The sequence below is a fragment of the Sebastes fasciatus genome, chromosome 18 (assembly GCF_043250625.1).
Source record: "Sebastes fasciatus isolate fSebFas1 chromosome 18, fSebFas1.pri, whole genome shotgun sequence".
Lineage (NCBI taxonomy): Eukaryota > Metazoa > Chordata > Actinopteri > Perciformes > Sebastidae > Sebastes > Sebastes fasciatus.
Window position 1 is genome coordinate 10736936 of NC_133812.1, and position 21471 is coordinate 10758406.

The 21471-nt window shown below is 42.9% G+C and overlaps 1 protein-coding gene across 5 annotated transcripts in view; it reads right to left on the bottom strand.

Annotated features, from left to right (window-relative positions):
• Nucleotides 1-225: 225 nt before the first annotated feature.
• pak5 (p21 protein (Cdc42/Rac)-activated kinase 5) overlaps nt 226-21471 on the bottom strand; it is an 83432-nt gene continuing 62186 nt past the window's right edge. For all 5 annotated transcript variants that reach the window (XM_074615526.1, XM_074615527.1, XM_074615524.1 and 2 more), the window contains 9 exons: nt 16267-17106; nt 10251-10460; nt 9519-9660; nt 9253-9407; nt 8014-8147; nt 3259-3385; nt 2631-2756; nt 2365-2499; nt 226-2121 (listed from right to left, as the gene is read on the bottom strand). In XM_074615526.1, the coding sequence (XP_074471627.1) occupies nt 1966-2121; nt 2365-2499; nt 2631-2756; nt 3259-3385; nt 8014-8147; nt 9253-9407; nt 9519-9660; nt 10251-10460; nt 16267-17106 (2025 nt within the window). In that variant the 3' untranslated portion in view covers nt 226-1965. The remainder of the gene's footprint in view (nt 2122-2364; nt 2500-2630; nt 2757-3258; nt 3386-8013; nt 8148-9252; nt 9408-9518; nt 9661-10250; nt 10461-16266; nt 17107-21471) is intronic.

Sequence of the window (21471 nt, forward strand, 5' to 3'; positions counted from 1 at the left end):
GGTGAAATAGTTGGAAATGTTGAATTTAGAGAATATGGAAGACCCAAACAACAAAGAGAAAATAAAACTGTTGATGACTGAAAGGAACTCCCTTGAATAATCTGACAGTGTGCTGTTTAAAAAAAAAATCTCTGCTTGATATGAGACACAGAGAGCGAAGAAGAAGAAGAAGAAGAAGAGGAGACTGCAGAGGGTGATGAAGGAAAAATCCATGCAACACATCTCAATGTTTTTATGGGCGTTTTTTTAATTGAAACCAGCTTCACTGATAACAAACATGCAATATCACTGTACAAGCCAACACCACAGATAAGTGTTACTCATTCAAGTCTTGACACATTGTCAAGGATTAGCCAGCAGCGCACGCACACACACACACACACACACACACACTTTCAGATGTTGTACAGAGATAAACACGCTCTACCTCTTTTGCTCTTTGACATACACACACAAACGAACACACTCACATCCACGTATGCACAGTCATATTTACATATCACAGTGAATGATGGGTAAAAACAATGCGGGGAGGGAGGATTACACTGTTCTCCCGGTCCGACCAGAGATGAGAATGGCAGCGCATTTCCAGTGATAGCGAGTAGTGCGTCTGACTGAGGTGGGATAAGGAGTGAGATGATGACAGTGAGGATGTGAGTAGAAAACGAGACCTTTTATCAGCATCCTAAAATCTGTGCGGGAGGCGGGCGTCTTGGATGGGCGCCTCTTGGCATTTAGAGAAACAGGATGAGACTCCTAATATAAAAGAAAACAGGTCTGCGTAGAGTAAATCCTCTTTTTTTTTGTCGTCAAATCCACTCCATCTGTGCTACATTTAAATGCATGGTGTAATTACAGTATCATCAATACAGGGCTTCATAAATAGGTTTTGGATATTGCTTGGATGATATAACAACTGATAGCACTGTCTGTGATGTTTTAGAAATGTAAAATCAAAACCAAAACAAAAACAAAATAAACAAAAAAAAGGCCACACTACCAAAAAAATAAACCCTCAATTCCAATAAATAAATAAATACTTTAAAACGTCATACAAAATTCTGACATTACCCTTTTTTTCCAACATTTAATGGAAGTTCTGTCTACAAATGTTAAGATAATAAATATATTTAGTATTTTTAGTAACAGTTAGGTTTAGATGGGTTTATTTGGGATATCTCATATCTTTAAGCAAAAACTGGATTATAAACAGTAGGAAAGATCTCTGCAGAAACTCTATTTAATACTGCTCATATCACAATGGTTACGACACGATAAAATACTGCAAATTATCAAAACTGTACAGAAAAACTTACAAGTTTCTCTAAAATACATTTTCACTGTTAGTGTGTGAGGAGAGAGATACAAGAGAGCTCGTCTCTGTTTGAGCAGCTGAGCAGCAGCCTGTCCTTCAGATGGACTGACGACACAACAGTCATTACCAGTCAAAGACGCCTCTCTGCACGCCGCTGATTGCTCTGCCCTCTGCTGCTCTGGTCTGGAGCAGAGCACCGGGCCCCTCGGTCCCTCCGCCGCGTCAGCAGCTCGCCACACCCCTCTGGAGCTCTTGTTTTGATGGCTACTACAACTCTACATGGAGCTGAGGACTCACAGTCTGGGAAGAGAGAAGACTGCAGCAGCAGGGCGAGCCAGCCCTCACGTTTTCTACTGGACGTCTAAGCGAGCTCCTCTGGCACGGTGCGCTCTTCTACTCCAGTTTCATAGTTTCAAAATGGTAGACGATTTTTTTTTCTTCTTTTGTCTGTCGTGTTTTTTTATTTTAAAATGTAATTTCTTAGATATGCCTCTTAGCTAATCTACTTCACGGTTACAGGTGTGAGTGTTAGTGGCGCTCCACCAAGCGGTGGGGGTGTTTTGGCTGGGTGAGGGCAGTGCCACCCTGGTAGTGTGTGTATGTGTGTGTTTTATAGTGTAGAGGAGGGCAGGTTTTTTGGGGCCAGCAGGTCAGCGGTGGCGATAGTGTCTCATGAGGGGCACGATGCAGGAAGGGGGTCCAGACAGCTTGAGGAAGGGGTGCTGGAGGAGCTCCTGGGCCGTTGCTCTCTGCGAGGGCTCCCTCACCAGCATCAGGTCCAGGAAGGACCGCAGCACCGAGGACACCTGGAGACATACAGAAATGCTTTAATGCTAGTCCTTTATTTGGTCTATGATTGTTGATTGTAAATACTTGATTGTAACTACTAACAAAATCAGGCTTTTCTCATATATTGTTCAAAGCTATATCTAATGCATTGTAATTTGAAAACAAGTTTTTATTCATTCATTAAATCATGCATCTTTGACTTCTGAATTTCCTTCCTCTGTGCTTATTGTAAAAAAAAACTGCATTGAAGTCTTTCGTACCTTGTGCGACTCTTTTAGCCGAGGGGGCAGGTTGTCTCGTATCCTCCTCATGGCCTGCAGAGGGGGTTCGTTGAAGTAGGGGGGCTCTCCGTCCACCATCTCGATCACCATGATGCCCAAAGACCAGATATCCACCTGGATACACAAGAAAGCATTCAATCTGTGTGCTGGAGCTGAAGTCAGCACATTAAAACATACAATCATACAGTATACTGGAAAGTCTCTCTGGCTCGGTGTTAATCCATCTGTGTGTGTGTCGTCCTCACCTCAGTCCCATAAGGTAGTCTGGAGATGACCTCTGGTGCCATCCAGTAGGGCGTGCCCACGAGGGACTTCCTCTTGGGCACCTCTTTGGAAACTTGGGCACAAAAGCCGAAGTCTGATAGCTTGATCTGCAAAACATACACACACAAACACCGTGTTGCCTTCAGGTTCCACTCTCCGTCGTGTAGGTGTGTGTCAGAACCGCTGTGTTTGATGTCAAGAAGTGCACTGACCCATTGTGATGAAGAGCTTTCATATAGAAGACACTAATCTCCCGTATTAGTGGTTAATTAGCCTTCAATTAATCACGTCTTATCAGCTCGTTAGGAGGCATTAGGCAGGATTTAATTACTGGGGCACGAGTGGTAATTGATGATGATGAGTTTCTGGCACTGGCTGTTGACAAGTGGCAGGAGTGGCACCCATGGAGAAGGTCAGTGAGTGTGTGAGAGTGCGTGTGCGTGTTATACTGATATCACCAGTGACAGGAACAAGGGTAGCAGCATTGGTTATTAATACCTAGGGTATCTGTAAGATCCCTGTTTAATAACATCCCAAAGGGAGCAGTATGAATGAATAATATATCTAAACGCATATATAAAAACACACACACTCATCATATGCACTTACCCTGCCATCACTGGTCAGGAGAATGGAGTCGCTCTTTATGTCGCGGTGGATGACGCCCTGCGTGTGCAGGTAGGACAGAGCCCTCAGCACCGACAAACACACCGTAGCAATCTGCTCCTCATTCATCCTGTGAGGAGACACACACGTAAATACAGTACGTGTCACCAATGGCTATAAAAATAGATGAGCATGTAGGAGCATATTTGACATGTTGAAATGTAATAAAAACAAAAAACTCACTTAAAAAAACATTAATAAAATTGCACTCTTTGTTTTAATGTTTGACTTGTCATTTAGTTCACACTAGAAATACATACAAATACACAAAATAACCGGTAGAGGACATTAAATGGATTAATCAGATTGGATGATTTATAACTTTCAATGTTTTTCAGGCGCTCTAAAACCTACAAACTGAAAATGTGAGAAGCATTTACTGTAGGGACTGTACGGAAATGAAAGGGTGGCACCATAGACTGTATATAAAGATGGACGACACGACAGCTCCCCAAAAGTGAAGCCAAAACATCTGGATCGCCAATTTCGTCAATTTGATCATAAATGTAGTTATAGAGATATTATGGTTAGTTGTTGTGTCTTTCTAGCCAAACAGCTACCGTGGTGCTAACGTAGCAGCTAGGTGGCTCTCGCTAACAAGCTGTGGCCGTGCTCGGCTTGTGATTGGCTCGGCGGGACCACGATACCGCGGCTTCAGCCCCCCCGATCACTACTGTGCAGACTCTGGCTCCAAATGACATTAAAATCTCAAGATGGCATCTCCCGTATCTGGGATATTTTGGCTTCACTTTTGTACAGTGGGAGGAAGTGGAGACGCGTGGTCCATCTTTCTATACAGTCAGTGGGAGGGGGAGTCATGACAGAGCCAGGGTATTGTAATTTTTCTTTTGGCTGATGTGAGGATAGATAGATGAGCAGTGGAGGGACTTTTAGTTTATTATCTATTTATTCACTATTATATTTTTTATTACATTTCTTTCTTACCCTGGATTTTATTATTTCCCTCTCTTGTGATGTAGTTAATAGTAACTTTACGTTCATGGTAACTTTATCAGCCCATGTCATCCTAATTAAAGACACTACAAACTTTTTTTCACATGTATTTATCAAATTACATTTGTTTTCATTGCTGGTTATAGAATCAAGTCTATTGTATTAATCTTTTCTTTTAATCTATGTGTCTATCTTTCTTTCTCTGTGGTGCATTGGGGTAAGGGGGAAAGTAAGATAAGTGGTTATGAGGGAGGAGGACCACATTATCTTTTCAAAAAGTAAAAAAAAAAAATGAATGTCTTAAATTAATTGTATTAAATCAATTTGTATTTCAAACTTTTCGCTAATTTCCAAAGAAACTACAACATGAAGACCATATAGCCAATACCTAAAGAAGCTAATTTAATATTTAAAGTAATAACACACTTTTTTTTGGTGTCATTCTAAAGAGATTACAGTTCAACACAACTAAGATGGAGCAGAAATCAGTTCTGAAAACACCCCCCCCCCCTGTAGCCTGCAGCGACTGGAGCTGTGATGGGCAGAGCAGGCAGGAGGGTCCCATATGGAGAGACAGGGCGATGCAGTGCGTCTGACTGAGCTCACACAGAAACTCACAGCTCCACTGAACATTAACATCTAGACCCAGCTGGCCAGGCCATGCCGTGTGTTTATGAGTGAGTGTGTGCTCTGAGCTGCCTTCACATACATGTACGGAAATAGAGACACGCTCATTTGCATGCATAGACCGAGGAAACATACAAATATATAGTACATGCATATAGAGTACACACACACACACACACACACACGGCCATACATTGTTAACTCACTCAACACTCACACACACACCTCTCTCTTCATCTCATCTCTCAGTCTAACAGATCCCACTGTTGGAGTAGTCACTTATAAACTTGCAATATGAATAAACAACCCCCAGGCCACACACACACACACACACACACACATATATATAGATATGCACACGTCATACTGCAGATTGCAGCAGATTTTATTGTCACACATGTATGCATTTACAATCACAAGATATAAATGGGCCTTCTGCTAATGGAAAAACAACTGGCTAACTCAAAGTGAATGGGATGGAGACGTGTACGCAAAAACAATTCACCTCATACTGCTACCCCCCCTACATCCCTCACACACACACACACACACACACACACAGAAATTAAACGGAAAACAGGATCGCTGAAATAGAAAATTGTTTCAAACACAAAGTGAAAAACAGTTTTAATGAGCCTGAAGAGGTTGTCATGGGGAGGAGACGTACACACGCACCGTCGCACACACAAACGTACAGGCATCCGTCCACACACACACACACACACACACATACTGTATGCTTTTGCACTTATACTGGTTAAAATCCCTGTGAAGTGCAGCTCATTAACAAACTCTAAAGTATAATTGAAATCTGAACGTGATTGAAATAGTTCAGGAAGACGGACGCTCGTTCTGCCACTGCTGACTCGCCTGTGTGTCTGTCAGGCGTGTGTGTGTTTGCTGCCAACAACCCAGCGAGCTGATGAGGCTTGCACGACGCGAGGCAGGCAGCAGTTATTTCCACAACAAAAGGCTTAACAGAAATAGCACAAAGCTTTCACCTGGACAAATATGGCTGCAATTACCAAGGAAAAAAAAAACACACTGCCATATTCCTTATATTATCATTATATTATCATTATAATCAAATCAAAGGGTCAGTTTCTATGGTTACTGACCAAACTAAATTTAGTGAGATTTCTAAACATCTAGCTACTAAGTTCAATTTCACAAACCTGTTTTTCTTTTCTTTGAATATTGAAATAATACACAAAAACATACATTTACTTCCACTTGAAATTCCACAAACTGAAAAACAGAAAAGGGAGAGTTAAAGAGAGAGCATGTGTGCCCAATAATATCCTCTTTACTGAGATTTCCATTAGTACTTATAAAAGCACTCGTGTGTATACTGAAGCTCTCACACACACACACACACACTGAACACACAAACATCTGTGTGGGAGACTGCTCGAGATACTTCACGGCAGCAGCGGTGCTCAGCCTCACCAAAGCGTGTTATTAGCATCCGACACCGCACAGCGCTAATGCTGACACTCCAACGCAAATGACTGTAATTAAACACCAAGCACGAAGTAAGCTTAAAACAATGAGGCGGCGGCTCAGATACACGACTCAACAACAGAGAAGCAATTAGGGAAAAGTTGGAGAACAATAATCCTAAACACTATCAAACGCACGGCTGGATTACAGCCCCCATCTGCTTGTTTCTCTGCGTTGTCTTGTGAAATCATCCAGCATTATGAAGTTCTGATGAGTGGGGTAAATTAAAATGACCTCGTGATCCTTAACAACACAGCTTTGCTTGCTGGTTACCAGGTAAACCCTTTTGATGTCACCACCATCCCCAGAACATCACATGCATCCGGTCAGTCATAATGACGTGAGCCTTCCTGTCTCGGCATTTAAATACACACTCAAGGCCAAGTCGTTCAACCCAACTGACAATAACACACACACACACAAACGACACACATGAAAGCCGTGGCCTTATATCTTGGCAGCAGAAATATATCTTATCAGTTTATTTTTATTTTATTTCATTTATTTGAGCTCTTATCTCCCTTTTCAATCCTCCTGAATACAGTCTGTCCGAAACAGGTTAGGGGTTTTAAAGGAATACTTCGTCATTTTGGGAAATGTGCTTATGCTCTTTGTTGCCAAGAGTTAGATGAGAAGACCTAATACCGCTCTCATGTCTGTCTGATAAATAGCCAGCAGCCGGTTGGCTTAGCTTGGCACAAAGACTGGAAACAGGGGAAACAAAAACCACCTACCAGCACCTCTCAAGCTCAATAATTAACATCAGTTACATCATGTTTGTTTAATCCGTAGTGTAGTCTGGCAACCTCATGAAAAAAAACATTTTTACACTCTTGTTTTTGAGTTCTAGAGGTGCTGGTTACGTTTAGACAGAGCCAGACTAGCTGTTTTTCGTTGTTTCAAGTCTTTATGCCAAGCTAAAATAACTGTCTCTTGGCTGTAGCTTCATATTTAACAGATAGATATGAGAGTGGTACTGATTAGGGTTGTGCAATTGAACGAATATATCAGATATCAGCGATTGGCTGAGTACATCGCCGGTTGTTTTTTTTGGGCGATGTTTGTCATTTTATTTTGCTAATTAATTGCTCTGCCTCTGAAGAACGAGAGCCGCTCAGACGCTGCTCAGCGGGCAGAGAGAGAGGCTACCTATCTACAGACTATCAGACTAGGCACGGGAAGTGCATTATTATCCTCCATACTGTCAGTGAAGTGTCTGTGTTTTTGTTCCGGTGCTCTGCACAGAGCTGTCACCCACCCACCCGCTCAGTCTCGTCCATAGACTCTATATAAGAAGAGGACGTAGTCACTGTGACGTCACCCATTGGTTTGTGGACTGCTGTTTTGGAGCCTCAAGTTCAACATCTTGTTTTTTTTGCAACCAGAAGTGACACGAGAGGGTGGAGCTAAGTACAACCAAACCCTGAATAAGACATTTTTAGTCGACCAAAAAGGTTATTATTAACTTTCATGAACTGAAAACACACTGTGAAAGGGTTAAAGTTGTAAGACGACGACGACATGGACAACACCCAGACCGGACAACGCCGTGGTAGCGACCTGTCAATCACAAGTTGAACACACAACTGTATTTCTATATTCAAGAGAGGTTACCTGGTGTGAGTCACAATGTCAGTGAGTGCCCCGCCCTCGAGAAACTCCATGACAACCCACAGCTCGTCTCCCACCAGATAGCTGTTGTACATGTCGACCACGTTCTCGTGATGGTAGTCCCTCATGATCACCACCTAAAACACACAGAGAAGAGGATGTTATGTTGTTATTGGAATGGCACATGATACAGAGCTATCACAAACCTTGGCCTATAAATTATATATTTTGATTTGAAAAACATTCCTGTGTACATATATTAAATGTGTTACGAAGAAATCAAACTATTTCAATCATTTATTAAATTTAGTCATGTAATTTCAATTATTTATTAATTTAACTTTCCTTTGTTTAATGTGAACACGTTCTGGGGGCTTAACTATAAAAGGATTACATTCAGAAATTAATAGGATTACACAAAGCAAATTAGTTCCCAACTGCTTCACATCTGTGTTCACTGTACATACATGCTACCATACATGCATGCTCCCTCCCACACACACACACACACACACACACACACACACACACACAGTGCAATATTGCTTGATGAAATAAATCCAAGGTCCGCCCTTCAATCAATTCATATTTTTCTGCTAAACAAGCAATCATGAAGTTTGTCTGCAAATATAATTCATTTCAAGTGCAAACGATATGGAGCTCATTTTTCAATAGTTAGCATAACGTGAACAGAGACAGCTATGAATAATTCCCTTGCCTAGGGTTTTCAGATGAACACTACTTAATTTTTAGCAGATGAATGCAATTACAGATGAAAAAAAATGTGCCAGTGGTTTGATTGCCGTGGATATATGTCAGGGAAATAGGAGGCAAAGGGAAATATTTTTTCATTAGTAAGCAAGCTACTGTTTTGCTGTGGGAATATGAGATTTATTTGTATCTATTTGGCACAAAATGAGCCATATTTAATGATGCTATTTACAGCAGTTTCATCTCTGCTGCTGCCTGTTTGAGCAGTCAGCAATCAGACAAACGTTAGCTCTGATCTCACATGTGAGGAGTGGGCGTCACGCTCTTTATTTGTGTGGGTCAAGCTGACCTACAGTTGCAGTATAACATCCAACGTCAACAATAAAAACTCTATACTTTACCTACAGTACATGTGTTGTTGTATAAACTAATAACACCCAGGGATCAGTGTTAAAATGTGTCGCTTTAGGTGTGAGCATGCTGGTGATAAGTGTGGTGCAGTTACGCCCCGTCTCTGTCAGTGTTTCACACCTCATTAAAGAGCAGCTCTCTCCTCTGCTGTTTCCTGAGGTCCATCTTCTTCACAGCCACCTGCTTGCCGCTGTGTTTCTCGCTGGCGATGCACACGATACCCGTGGAGCCCTCGCCGATTTTGATAAAGCTGTCCAGGTATTCCCGAGGGTCGCCTGTCGTCAAACACAAACATTAGCTCAGCTTTAAAATGCAACGACCGAAAAATAAAACAGAAATGTTTATGTAAACATATGTAAGTGTCTTATTCATTTTCCATTTCTCACCTGGGTTGACCACCAGTTGAAGTGCAGCTCTGAATTGCTCATGAGAGACTCTGGAGGGTTGAGTGTCGGAGCTGGACCCCCAGGAAGGAGGCGGGTAGGCCCCCGGGGGGATGTAAGGTGATGAAGGCTGTGAGTAGGCCCCCTGTGTTTAAGAGTGAAAGAGAAACAGAGAAAGGCTATAAAATAGTATTGATATTTTCATTCATGAATTGTATTTGGTGAAATTCCCTCTGTTTTAAAAAAGGGACTTTTGAGCTGTCGACAGTCCAAAAACTGGAATTAATCCTGAAACATCCATTTAACTAAACTACAGTGACCAAAACAACATAAAATGCATTATTCTACCCTGATCTATAGCGCAATCGTCAGTGTGAAAATCATGCATCTCCAAAATGTCAGCTTTTCAGGCTTGTTTTCAGCTTTGCTACAATGCAGTTTTCAGACAATTAAATGTTTTTTAAATGATTTATTTGGCTTCAGAAGCAGAATATTTTCAAAATAAACACACACAAATTTGGAGATACATGGACATTGACAATACTTTGAATGTCTTACGCAAGATCTCTCTGGTCACATCTTTACAAACAGGAGAAAAGCAGTTTAACATGAACTTATCTTAACTTATTTAAATGAATTATAATTGTATCTGTATCGTCCCCAAAAACCCTGACGGGAGCATCTCTCAAATGTTTGTCATCACTTGTATGGGTGAACATGGTGAACATACTGTACCTGAGGGGTGTACGGTGGGCTGGGCTGGGAGGGCGGGTGATGGTAGGGTGAAGGTTTGTAATGGTGAAAGACAGGAGGGTAGGGCAGGTGTACTGGCGGGTAGCCAGGCGGCTTGATGTGGCTCTGAGGCTGCTTGAGGGGGCCTCGGGGGTAGGTTTCACCACCCGTAACCTGGGGACTGCCGTCACGTGCAGGACGCTCGTAGTCACCCTGGAGAAGAGAGCACAAGGTTGAGGTTATTTGATTGATGGATCAAAATGTAAAGAAACAGCCCTGTGCAGTTAGACTTTTGCTCTGAGACTTGTGTATAATGTATGCATTTGGCATAGCGTAAATTACTGAAAGATGTATTGGATGCATCGATGTAAATGCATGACCACACAAGCTCTACTTCCACGCATGTCTGCAGGTACATTAGCCCCCGACAGACCTAACAGAGGACATTTAGTCCACAGGACAGGGACCATACATTATCATCAGCACCCCACAATGCTCCTCAACTACTCCATTCATCAACCAGGAGCCCAGGGAGCATCTGGATCTGGGACACACCTCGTCCTTAAGATCCTGGAAACACCTGAGTCTCCTTTAAAGCAGTACTGGAGAATGAATACAGGTACACACACGCACGCACGCACGCACGCACGCACGCACGCACGCACGCACGCACGCACGCACACACACACACACACACACACACACACACACACACACACACACACACGCACACACACACACACACACACACACACACACGCACGCACACAGTGAGAATGTAGAGAGAACTATTAAAAGCTCAGTTGTATGACTCAGCTAAACTGGTCTGACTCATAAAAGGGCCTGATGTACACACAAACGAATGCACGCACACACATACACAAAAACCTTGAGGAGTATCTCTGACTACAAATGAGTAGTGGTGACTCAGTGCTTTATAGTCACCATCTATGTACTAGGGTTGGGCGATTGGACAAATGTATCGGCTTTCGGCAATTTTATATAGTATATCGTCAGTTTTTTTTTCCTCAGGCGATATTTCTGAGCGATTTTTGTCATTTTAATTTTGCTAATTTAATGGTCTACCTCAGGAAAACAAGTGAGAGCTGCTGCTCAAAGGTTTATTTTGAGGATCCGCTCCCTATGTAGATATGAAGCGCTCATTCTAAGCCAAAGAAAACACACGATTCTTAGTTTCAGGTGATAGTACACTAATGAAAAGATAGTTATAAATATTATATTCTATTTCTACTAATAGATCCCCTGAAATGTTACACACTGTTCCTCTTACACTAGCAGAGGAATGAAAGGGTGTAGAAAGTATGCTACTTTGTGTAACTTTATCTACTAATACAAAAAAGTATAGTGTGGGTGGACAATACAAAATACACAGACAGACAGTAGTAGATCAAACTCCATCCGCCCTGCGGAGATTAAATTAAATTACCTTTTCCACTCCTCCAAAAACTGTTCTTCAACCAGCAGGACTGAGGGGATAATAAAAGAAACTCCCTCTTTCTCTTTCCTTTTATTTCTATCTCTCTGTGCCTATCACTCTTTCTCTTTACTATTACACAAAGAGACACACACACACACACACACACACACACACACACACGCCTAGACAGGGCGGGAGGAGGAGCCCTGATGTGTTGGGATGGTGTATAATTACATGGTGTGAACTCTTTTAATCAATCACTCTCAGGCAGGTGTAGGGGGGGGGGAGGTGCTGCTGGGACGGCCCAGTCTCGCGCCCCCCTATCGTTGGCCGGCACCGCTGGCTGGCTGTCAGCCAGGGGTCTCCTGATCCATGTTGGTTAAACGCGCATTAATCTGAGTTTGGCAGGGTAATCAACAACCTAACTCAACTGTGAAATTGAATTCCGCGGTGGAACATCGTTCGGCCAGTTTTATGCTAAGGCTGCAGAAAGGGAAAGTGCCGCAACATCAATTTGTCACCGAGAGCTGCGGCACTGAGCTCGCACTTGCCACAAAACACAGAGAGAGAGAGAGAGAGAGAGAGAGAGAGAGAGGAAAGAGAGAGGGAGGACGATCGAGAGGGAGTGTGTGTCTGTGTGTGGCCAAGTCTCCGTGCTGTCTAGTGTTACATCCCCACCGGCTCCCAACAACAGCAGGGAAAAAGAAGGATTTACTTCAGTGGTGTGAGTGGGCTGAATGAGGGAAAGAGAAGAAAAGGAGGAGAATGAGAGCGGAGAGAGCGGGGTGGGTTTGTTACAAGGTCCATGAGCCGAGAAGAATAGTGATTCTTAAGCTGCCAGATGACTCCTTGTTTTGTTTTTTTCATACCACTGCTGCAAAATCTCCAAACATCACAAGCCAAATTAGGGCGCATTGATTCCTCAGCCCACTCTTTACTATGGCCTATATTTAATTTGATTTAAACACTACATAGAACATCAAATCAAATATTAAAAACACACCTAATATAGTCTGACATCTTTTTGGATCAATATACAAGCTCTGCGTGAGACTGCATCTTGTCAAATCTTTACATTCCCGACACACGCTGTACGTTTTCAGGGAAGCAAATGTGCCTCCTCAAGCACGACGACTCCGAGTGGTAATAATAAACAATATGTAAGAAAAATGACCTTCCCCCTGCATCACTTCCAATCCTGCTACTCTTGCATTCTCCGTGGCTGTTTTTTTTCTGTGAGTAGCTATTTACTGAAGCATGCAGGTTAAATGGTTTTTCATCAAGGCACCCTGGGATCTACATCAGCAAACCCAGTTTTCCTCTCAGCTACTGGTCTCGCTGCGTGTGACGGCGGTATGGTGGCGAGCTGTGATAGCGGTACACACACCTCTGTAACGGGCCTAATGGGGCACTGAAAGCTTTGGAGAATGATTTAAAGAATATATAAAGAAATGATATGAAGAGCACCTCATATAATGACCACTGTTTTACCCCTGCTGTTACAATGACTAGCAGCATCTTTTGCCCCCTACTACTGTATAACGTTCTGTATAATAATATATTATATTGGAAACACATGGTTACATTACACCGCCACTAATGCATGGAGGGTTTGTTTGTTCTTGTCTGTGGAGTCTCTGTGTGGAAGAATCTCTTGGGTATGTCAGTCTCTCCCACTGCTCCACTGGAGCACATCACAGGCTGCACCACGCTCTCCCAGTGCCAACATACTTACAGTGCAGGTGTTTCATACACAATGGGAAGCTATAAGCTATGAAACATGCCATTAATAGCAAGTCATGTTGCTGGGCAATTTTACCAACAATCAAATTTTATATTGACTATGCATTTTTTGTCATGTGAGTAATATTTTACTGGCTATCTGCTGAGTATAGAGTGGTGCAGGGATGACGTATTTTTGTTGGCCAGCCCAGAAGTTAGAATCGCACGGGTTCCCTCGACAAAAAGTCAATGAGATTTTTTTCATTGGATTTTAGATTATTGCAGAAAAAAGCTCTGTAGCAAACAAATGTTTAGGATACTTACATGTTTTGTTCAGCAACATAATCTTCACAAATGAACACCATTTTTATGATTTTTGATGTATGAATGCAATCGCCAGAAGTAAAAAGCTAACGTTAGGCTATAAACGAACTGCACCACGGTCGCATGAGCGTGAGTATACACAACAAAGCTGTAGAGGAGGACGTGTCTTCATGATGTTGTTTTATAGTCTCATTTAGCCGCTTGTTAGCAACCACCTTTTTTAAGATATGTAAAGGCTTCAAAATTAAGTGGGTTATTTATTCATATATTTTATGTAATTGGACAAAACGTTAAAATCTCTTACGCTTGTGTTATCCACAGACATTATTATTATCTATCTATTATCTAACTAAAAACCCATTAAAAAAAACACTGACTTCGAGACGAGGGAACCAGAAGTGATGAAATTCTAACTCATTTCCGGATTTTGGGACTCATTCCTGCAGCACTCTAATAATCTAATAATATAATCTAACCTCAAAATTTGCACATTCATCATTTTGAGGTGTTAATCTGTGATATCTGTTGGTTCGTTTTTGGTGACATCTTTGGTTAAGAGTACTGACAATACGATGATGTATGGAACTGTTTAAGATTCATATCTGTGTGTAGTTTTGTTCTCCACACACAGAACACTATAAGTGGCCTCTCGGCATAATTTGAATTTGCATAAGAAAACCCTTCTTTGCAGATGACGCGCAGCTGTGTAAATGTAACCTTTCTAACAAATTTGATCCGACCTTAAGTTTGCCTGTTATCTGTTGTGGTTGTAATTATCATCACAATATATCCTCTTTTATTCTTAAATGTTTGCCTTTATTTGATGAAAATGTAAAAAAAAAAGAAAAAACAGAAATCTGCAGATATCTGAAGAGCAAGACACGTTACTCCAATTTAAGCTTCTCATGACACCTTAGGAACATTGTGTCCCAGAGGCTTAAGATAGCTAAATCCATATTCTCTTGCAAATTACTACTAAAAGTGTACATTTGTGTCCATATTTTTGTATAATGTTCTATTGATTGTCTGGACTCTTTCTTTGTTTTAATACTTTTAAGTTTCGTATCTTTTTATCATAGTAAAACCACACAATTACTATCAAAACGTGGCAGATTATTACACAGTTTTTGTCTACTTTTACTTTCTCTTGTTCTGGTATTCTCATTTTCCTGCCATGTCGCTGCCTTTCACTTCTTTCTTTTGTTCTCTACATCCCTTTGTGCCTCTCTTTGTCTAGTCTCTGTAACTCTTTCTGTGATTCAGAGCCTTCTGGTCGATGGTCAGCATGAGCATTAATTGATCTGTGTGCAGAGACAGTGACTAGAAGAGGGGTAATTCTGTATGTGGCGGCGCCTGCCTCCTTCGGGGAAGAGTAGATTAACAGCTGACACCATCTATCTGGCAGGAAGGCCAGAAAAAATGTATAGAGTGAGAATGAGAGAGAACTAGAAACATAGGGAGAGAGAGAGATACAGAGAAAGAAAAAAAAGACTGAATATTTGAAAGAGACTGCAGGTGGACGGGAGGTGGGACTAAATGTGGGGACACATCTGTGTAATTTTCTCTGAAATGTTTCTACAGGCTTGTCAGGGATGTGTGGAGTGCTGTGTTGAAACATGCTTCCTGGACAGCCACTGTAGCCATTTGGTTGCTTATACAATATGCTCAGCAGTTGAAAGTAAACACTGTCAAAGTTTCTGTCACAACTATTTTCATTAGAGCTGACAAAGTTAATGCGATAATAACGCGTTGACGAAAATTTGTTTTAACGCCACTAATTTCTTTAATGCATCAACGCAACTTGCAATAGCGAGCTCAGCGGGCTCAGTTTTAAAGCTAGAGTGCAGATACTGGCATCATATGAAACTAGAAAACCTAAAGAATCCATTGGTACCATCCATGTCATACTGGCTTGTCGCGAAGGAGGCTAAATAACGCTCTACATCTCACTTACGCTAAATTTTGTCGAGGAAAAACTGTTATAGTCATTTTCACAGGGGTCCGTTGACCTCTGACCTCAAGATATGTGAATGAAAATGGGTTCTATGGGTACCCACGAGGCTCCCCTTTACAGACATGCCCACTTTATGATAATCACATGCAGTTTGGGGCAAGTCATAGTCAAGTCAGCACACTGACACACTGACAGCTGTTGTTGCCTGTTGGGCTGCAGTTTGCCATGTTATGATTTGAGCATACTTTTTTATGCTAAATGCAGTACCTATGAGGGTTTCTGGACAAAATTTGTCATTGTTTTGTGTTAATTGATTTCCAATAATAAATATATACATACATTTACATAAAGCCAGTATATTTGTCCACTCCCATGTTGATAAGAGTATTAAATATTTGACAAATCTCCCTTTAAGGTACATTTTGAGCATAAAAAATGTGCGATTAATTTGCGATTAATCGCTATTAACTATGGACAATCACGCGATTAATCAAATTATAAATATTCTAATCGATTGACACCCCTAATTTTCATATATAAGAAATTACTAGAATGCTTAGTCTTTGTGATGGTGTAGTTACCTTGGTTAGGGTCTGTGAGTTACCGAGACTCTCCGAGAGGCGAGGGTAGGTGTAGGAGCTGTATGGGTGGGCCTGTGGAGGGTTCTTGAAAGCCCCGCTGGCCGCATAGGGGACATTCGGCTCCTGCAGCCCAGAGCCTGACCGAGACCGCTGCCTTATAGCCGGCGTGGGGCTAGTCTGCGTCACATAGGAGCTCTTGGGTCGCTTTTCGTATTCGTCCCGCAGGCCGCCGTAGCTCCACTCACTGTCCGGGTAGTTGATCTGCTCGCTGTGTAGCGAGGCACGAGAAGGCGTGCCTACTGAAGTGTCCCGGTAGTCCTGGCTGGACGAGCCACCCACAGACGCCCGGTAGTAGCCGCTGGAGCCCACACCACTCCCCACCGTGGAGGCCACCTCATCGGCTGAGCGACCTTTGCTCTCCAAGTAGGTGTGGTAGTCCGGGGGAAGCTTGCCATAGTCTGATTTTTGGGGCATGGCGTCCGGGTAGAAGGGGCTGCGTATGGGGTACGAGTGACCATTCTGCTTAGTGAATCGATAGTGCCTCCCAACTGCCCAGTCTCCATCTATAGAGAAGCTTGGCTTGTTGGGATCAAGAGAGAAGTCCCTGCTGGAGGTGTCTAGGTCACAGGAGTAGCGGGAATAGTAATGGTTGAATCCATTCTCCTCTGGGGCGTTGGGGTGACCACTCCCGGAAGGTTTGGAGCTGCTCCCAGCCTGGTGGGGGCCTGGCGGGCTCTCTTTACGCAGGGAGTTGGAGCGCGTTACTGAGATGTTGTCAAAATCCTCCAGCAGGCCGTTGATGGAAGCATCTTTGGGTGGCCGGTTCCCTCGAACAATGGTCTACGAGAAGAGCAAACACATTTACACTTAACATACAAGAGAGTCTGCTGCCTGAGAGTCTGATGGAGGTAGCCCTGATACTTTGGGTTGCAGTACATTCAATTTCAGTTAAATCATTCCTGGCTGAAAACTGAATGAGATGAATTGAAATTCCCATTTAATCAACTTCAGTCAACTAAAAAACAATTTTCAGGCTGGAATTTCAATTCATGTGTATCAGGGCTTCGTGACAAGTATGAAATTAATCATCACTTGCAAATAAATGAACGCCGGTATTTGTCATCTGAAAGAACGGCAGGCATCAGTCTACACAACCACTAGTTGTTGTGAGTTGGGATGCAGCTAGAAAATGCATGGAGATAAATGGCGGGGTACCTCAGATGCTAAAAGGAAAACCGGTGTCGGATTGGAGGAGCTAATTCCTGCCCCATTTCCCTCGCAACAGATTAGCTTCATTTTTCAGTGGGCTGATCGGGATACATTAATAGTCGTGACGCGTGGTTTAGCGCTCGTGAGGTGCATGAACACACCAGCATGCGCTCGCACACACAAACGAAAAAGAGAGTGAGGAGGAGAGAGAGACCGAACACACATGCTCACATCTGCTTCAAAGCAAAGGCAGCTTAAACATCAGGGGTGCTGCTTATCCCCTCCTACCTTGTGTTAAGCCCTTTACACGGATGTGTCGTGAGTCATGGGGAACTGGTGCTACAGCGGGACTCTCTGAACTAAACTCACGCATGATGTGCGTGCGCGTATACTGTTTTTGTGGTGTGGACTGTGAGGATCACCACCTCCAGACAGTGAACATCATGAGAGACACACACAGCTTGTATGTACCTGTGTCTCTATTTGGACATTGCAGGAAACGCTGCATTAGAACAATGGAAACATGTTGCGTGACTGCTGAGTGCTGAGAGGAGGCTGAGCTGTGGGGATTATTGTTTGAATTTCTTACATAATCTATCCGAGAGCTTTTTGTGATGATAAAAAAAAAAACTGCAAAATTGTATTTTTGTATATCTGACTGTGTTTCGGAGCCTCTAAAGTACCTCAAGTATCAAATCTATCTTGTGATTTGTTATATTTTGCACAATCTCGGTTGTTTTACAAATCCTTGTGTTGCTTTTACATCACTACTTTCCATTCAGGATTAACATTCTTGGTCATGAAAGTGCCCATCATACTTTAGGCATTTAGTGTATTTGCACCTTGATGTTTTTATGGTCTCAGTCAGTTTTCAGCTCCCTATCCACACAAATTACCCGCCCACCTGTCAATGCTAACTCGTATGGCTTTCACAAGCCTGCAGAAATCCCTCAAAACTAAAACTATATATATTTCCCAGAATATCATAAAATTAATGGGTTTGTCAAAGCTGCAAATACCATGCAGTACAATAAAACTGAACTGAATTCAAGTAGCTAAATTAGCTAGCTGTAACCTTTTTAATTCCCACTGCTAGAAATGTACCACACACACTCATCATAATGTGAGGCACTTTGGATACAGAAGGTATATGGTATGTGATGACTTAAAATAACCACAATTCATGAGTATTTTCTATTACACTTTAGAGATAAAACTCTCATATTATTAATTTTGGCTTACGATATAGCCGCTGTATTACTCGCATGTATTCTTGTTAGTCTGAGGTGTCTGAAGGTGTTTGCTGAACCTCGCTCTTATACCCAACAAATGTCACATCAGCAAGTCCTTTGACACCCTTTGACAGCGCTCACGCCTCGCTGTCTGTCACATAACTGTCATACACGTCTCCGCTGTACTTTGTCCATGTCACATGTGCTGAGGCAGAGACTCAGAAAAGCGGGGATAATCATCGACTCTCAGCAACATTGTGCTGACACAAGGATGCATCTAGACGCCTTCACTTAGCTACCTGCAAACTGTCACTGCAAACACACTCCCTTCCTCTCATCTCATCTATCTCTGAGATTGTGGCTCAACGGGCTACCACAGTTATTAAAAGTAGTATTATTGCTTAGTGTTAAGGACTCTCTTTCCCTTTCACATATACAAGAATGTCTGACAGAGCTGTTGACTGAGCTCTTTAGTTAAATCAATCAATCTCCCTTGATGCCGATTGGTTCCACATTGTTTCACATTTTCAGCCAAGCTAGCTGCGTGGCTCTGGGGATGGAAATGTTTGTCTGTTTGTCCACCTTTTTAGTCAAGACTGAAACATCTCAACAAATACTGGGTGGATTATTCCAAGGTTGTTAGCCCTATAGTGCTAACCTTGAAGTCACACTAGTAGTTTGTTACCAAGTGAAACCATAGACTGTATATAAAGATGGACGACATGACAGCTCCCCAAAAGTGAAGCCAAAACATCTGGATCCCCGGTGGCTGGCTGCAGTATAGGTCATAAATCCCGTCCCCTCCATGTTAGCGGATGGGACATAAAATAAAAAGTCAAAGTACACGTCAAATAGTTTTTTCCCAAAGATGTTTCCAAGTTTGATTTTAATGAGTTATTTGATGCTATAAAAAGGTGGGTGTGACGTCATGATTGACAGCTGTGATTCTCTCTCGCTAGCAAGCTGCGGCCGTGCTCGGCTCTCAGTTGATTCGGGTGACCTCGATACTACTGCTCCAGCCCCCCGATCACTACTGCGCAGACTCTGGCTCCAAATGACGTCAAAATATGATGGCAGCTCCCCTATCCGGAATATCTTGGCTTCACTTCTGTACAGTGGGAGGAAGTGGAGACGCGTCGTCCGTCTTTATATATAGTCTATGAGTGAAACAGATACAAGCAGTATAAACGGTAACGCCTATAACTCAGCTCCTTGTTATTACGGTTCCCACAATACAACATGAACGTGACTTATCACTCTGTGAAAAGAATACGGAAAACTAGCCATACAATAAGTCCTACAGAACAAGCTCACGATAGCAATTTATGGGGGTTGCTATAGTAACTAACCTTTCTCTTCCTGTTTTAGCTTACAATCTGACCGAGGAAGGGTTAAATCAGCAGCAACTGGACTTGGTTTAGGTTCTTGAACCTAAACCAATCTGACACAACTTTTCGTTGGGGTTATTTCTGACTTTACTCATTACTAAGGCTGTTTCTTTCACACATCATCTCTTCCTTCTATTTTGTTACTTGGTCCACCTCCCCCCCCGTCTCCTTCTTTAACACTCCAGTTGTTCTCCTCTGTTTGAGAGCTATAGGCTGTTTGGTGCCGTGACCTGGAACCCAAGGTGAAATGGCCTATAAAAGCAGCGAGTAAAGACTAGCTGAGAGGCGGAGGCTGCAGGACGGATGGTCTTTTAAACAGGTCGGTGAGTGGAAATCTATCACGCCTTGGACAGATGTTTTGCGGTGCATAGAGCAGGCTTGGTCGTACACTCTGCTCTTCATGTTAAGCTGCATTTTCCTTATAAATAATGCTCAATGTTGTTAACCGATGCAAATAAAACTGCTACAAATGATCATTGCTGCTGGTATTGTCATGAAAATTATCCTCACACATCCTCTGAACTGTGCTACGAATTTGTGAATGGCGTGCTTTGTGTGAAACCTAAAATGAGGAAGAGTCACATCGTGTTACGCTGCGCGGATGTCGAGAGCTAATTCAATTGGCGTACAACAGTAGGGAGTGTCAGTTATCTAATAAAACATCGTCATCTCCATTTGGTTCATAATCAATAAGACTGTGTCAGGGAGCGTGACAGGTACAGCGGATAGAGAGAGTCGGAGAAAACACGGCGGCGGAGGAAAGCGAGGAGGTGATGAGAGTGCAGAGGGGAGAGGGAGACAAGGTTAATTGTGTGCCAAATCACTGTCAAACGGTCGGCATCAAGACTGAAAATCTTTCCATTAATTTGAATTAGGGGGCTGATACTGGCTCCCGTACACCCCCTCTCCTTCCCCCCTTCTCCTCTCCCCTCTTCCCCCCTGTCCTTACAGCTCTGCGAGCTCTGTGCACGGGTCGTGTTCGGCGGCGGCTGTGACAGCAGCCATATTTCACCGGCGTGCGGCGTTGGCCTGTCCTTTAGTGATAAGCTGTAATAGATCTACTCTCTCCACTCACTACGGCCTGTTCAAGGTAAGCACAGTGGCGAGAGGAGAGGAGAGGAGAAGGGGGGATGAGGAGAGGAGAGGAGAGGAGAGGAGAGGAGAGGAGAGGAGAGGAGAGGAGAGGAGAGGAGAGGAGAGGAGAGGAGAGGAGATGCTGAGGAGAGGAGAGGAGAGGAGAGGAGAGGAGAGGAGAGGAGAGGAGAGGAGAGGAGAGGAGAGGAGAGGAGAGGAGAGGAGAGGAGAGGAGAGGAGAGGAGAGGAGAGGAGAGGAGAGGAGAGAGGAGGAAAGAGGAGAGGAGGAAAGAGGAGGAAAG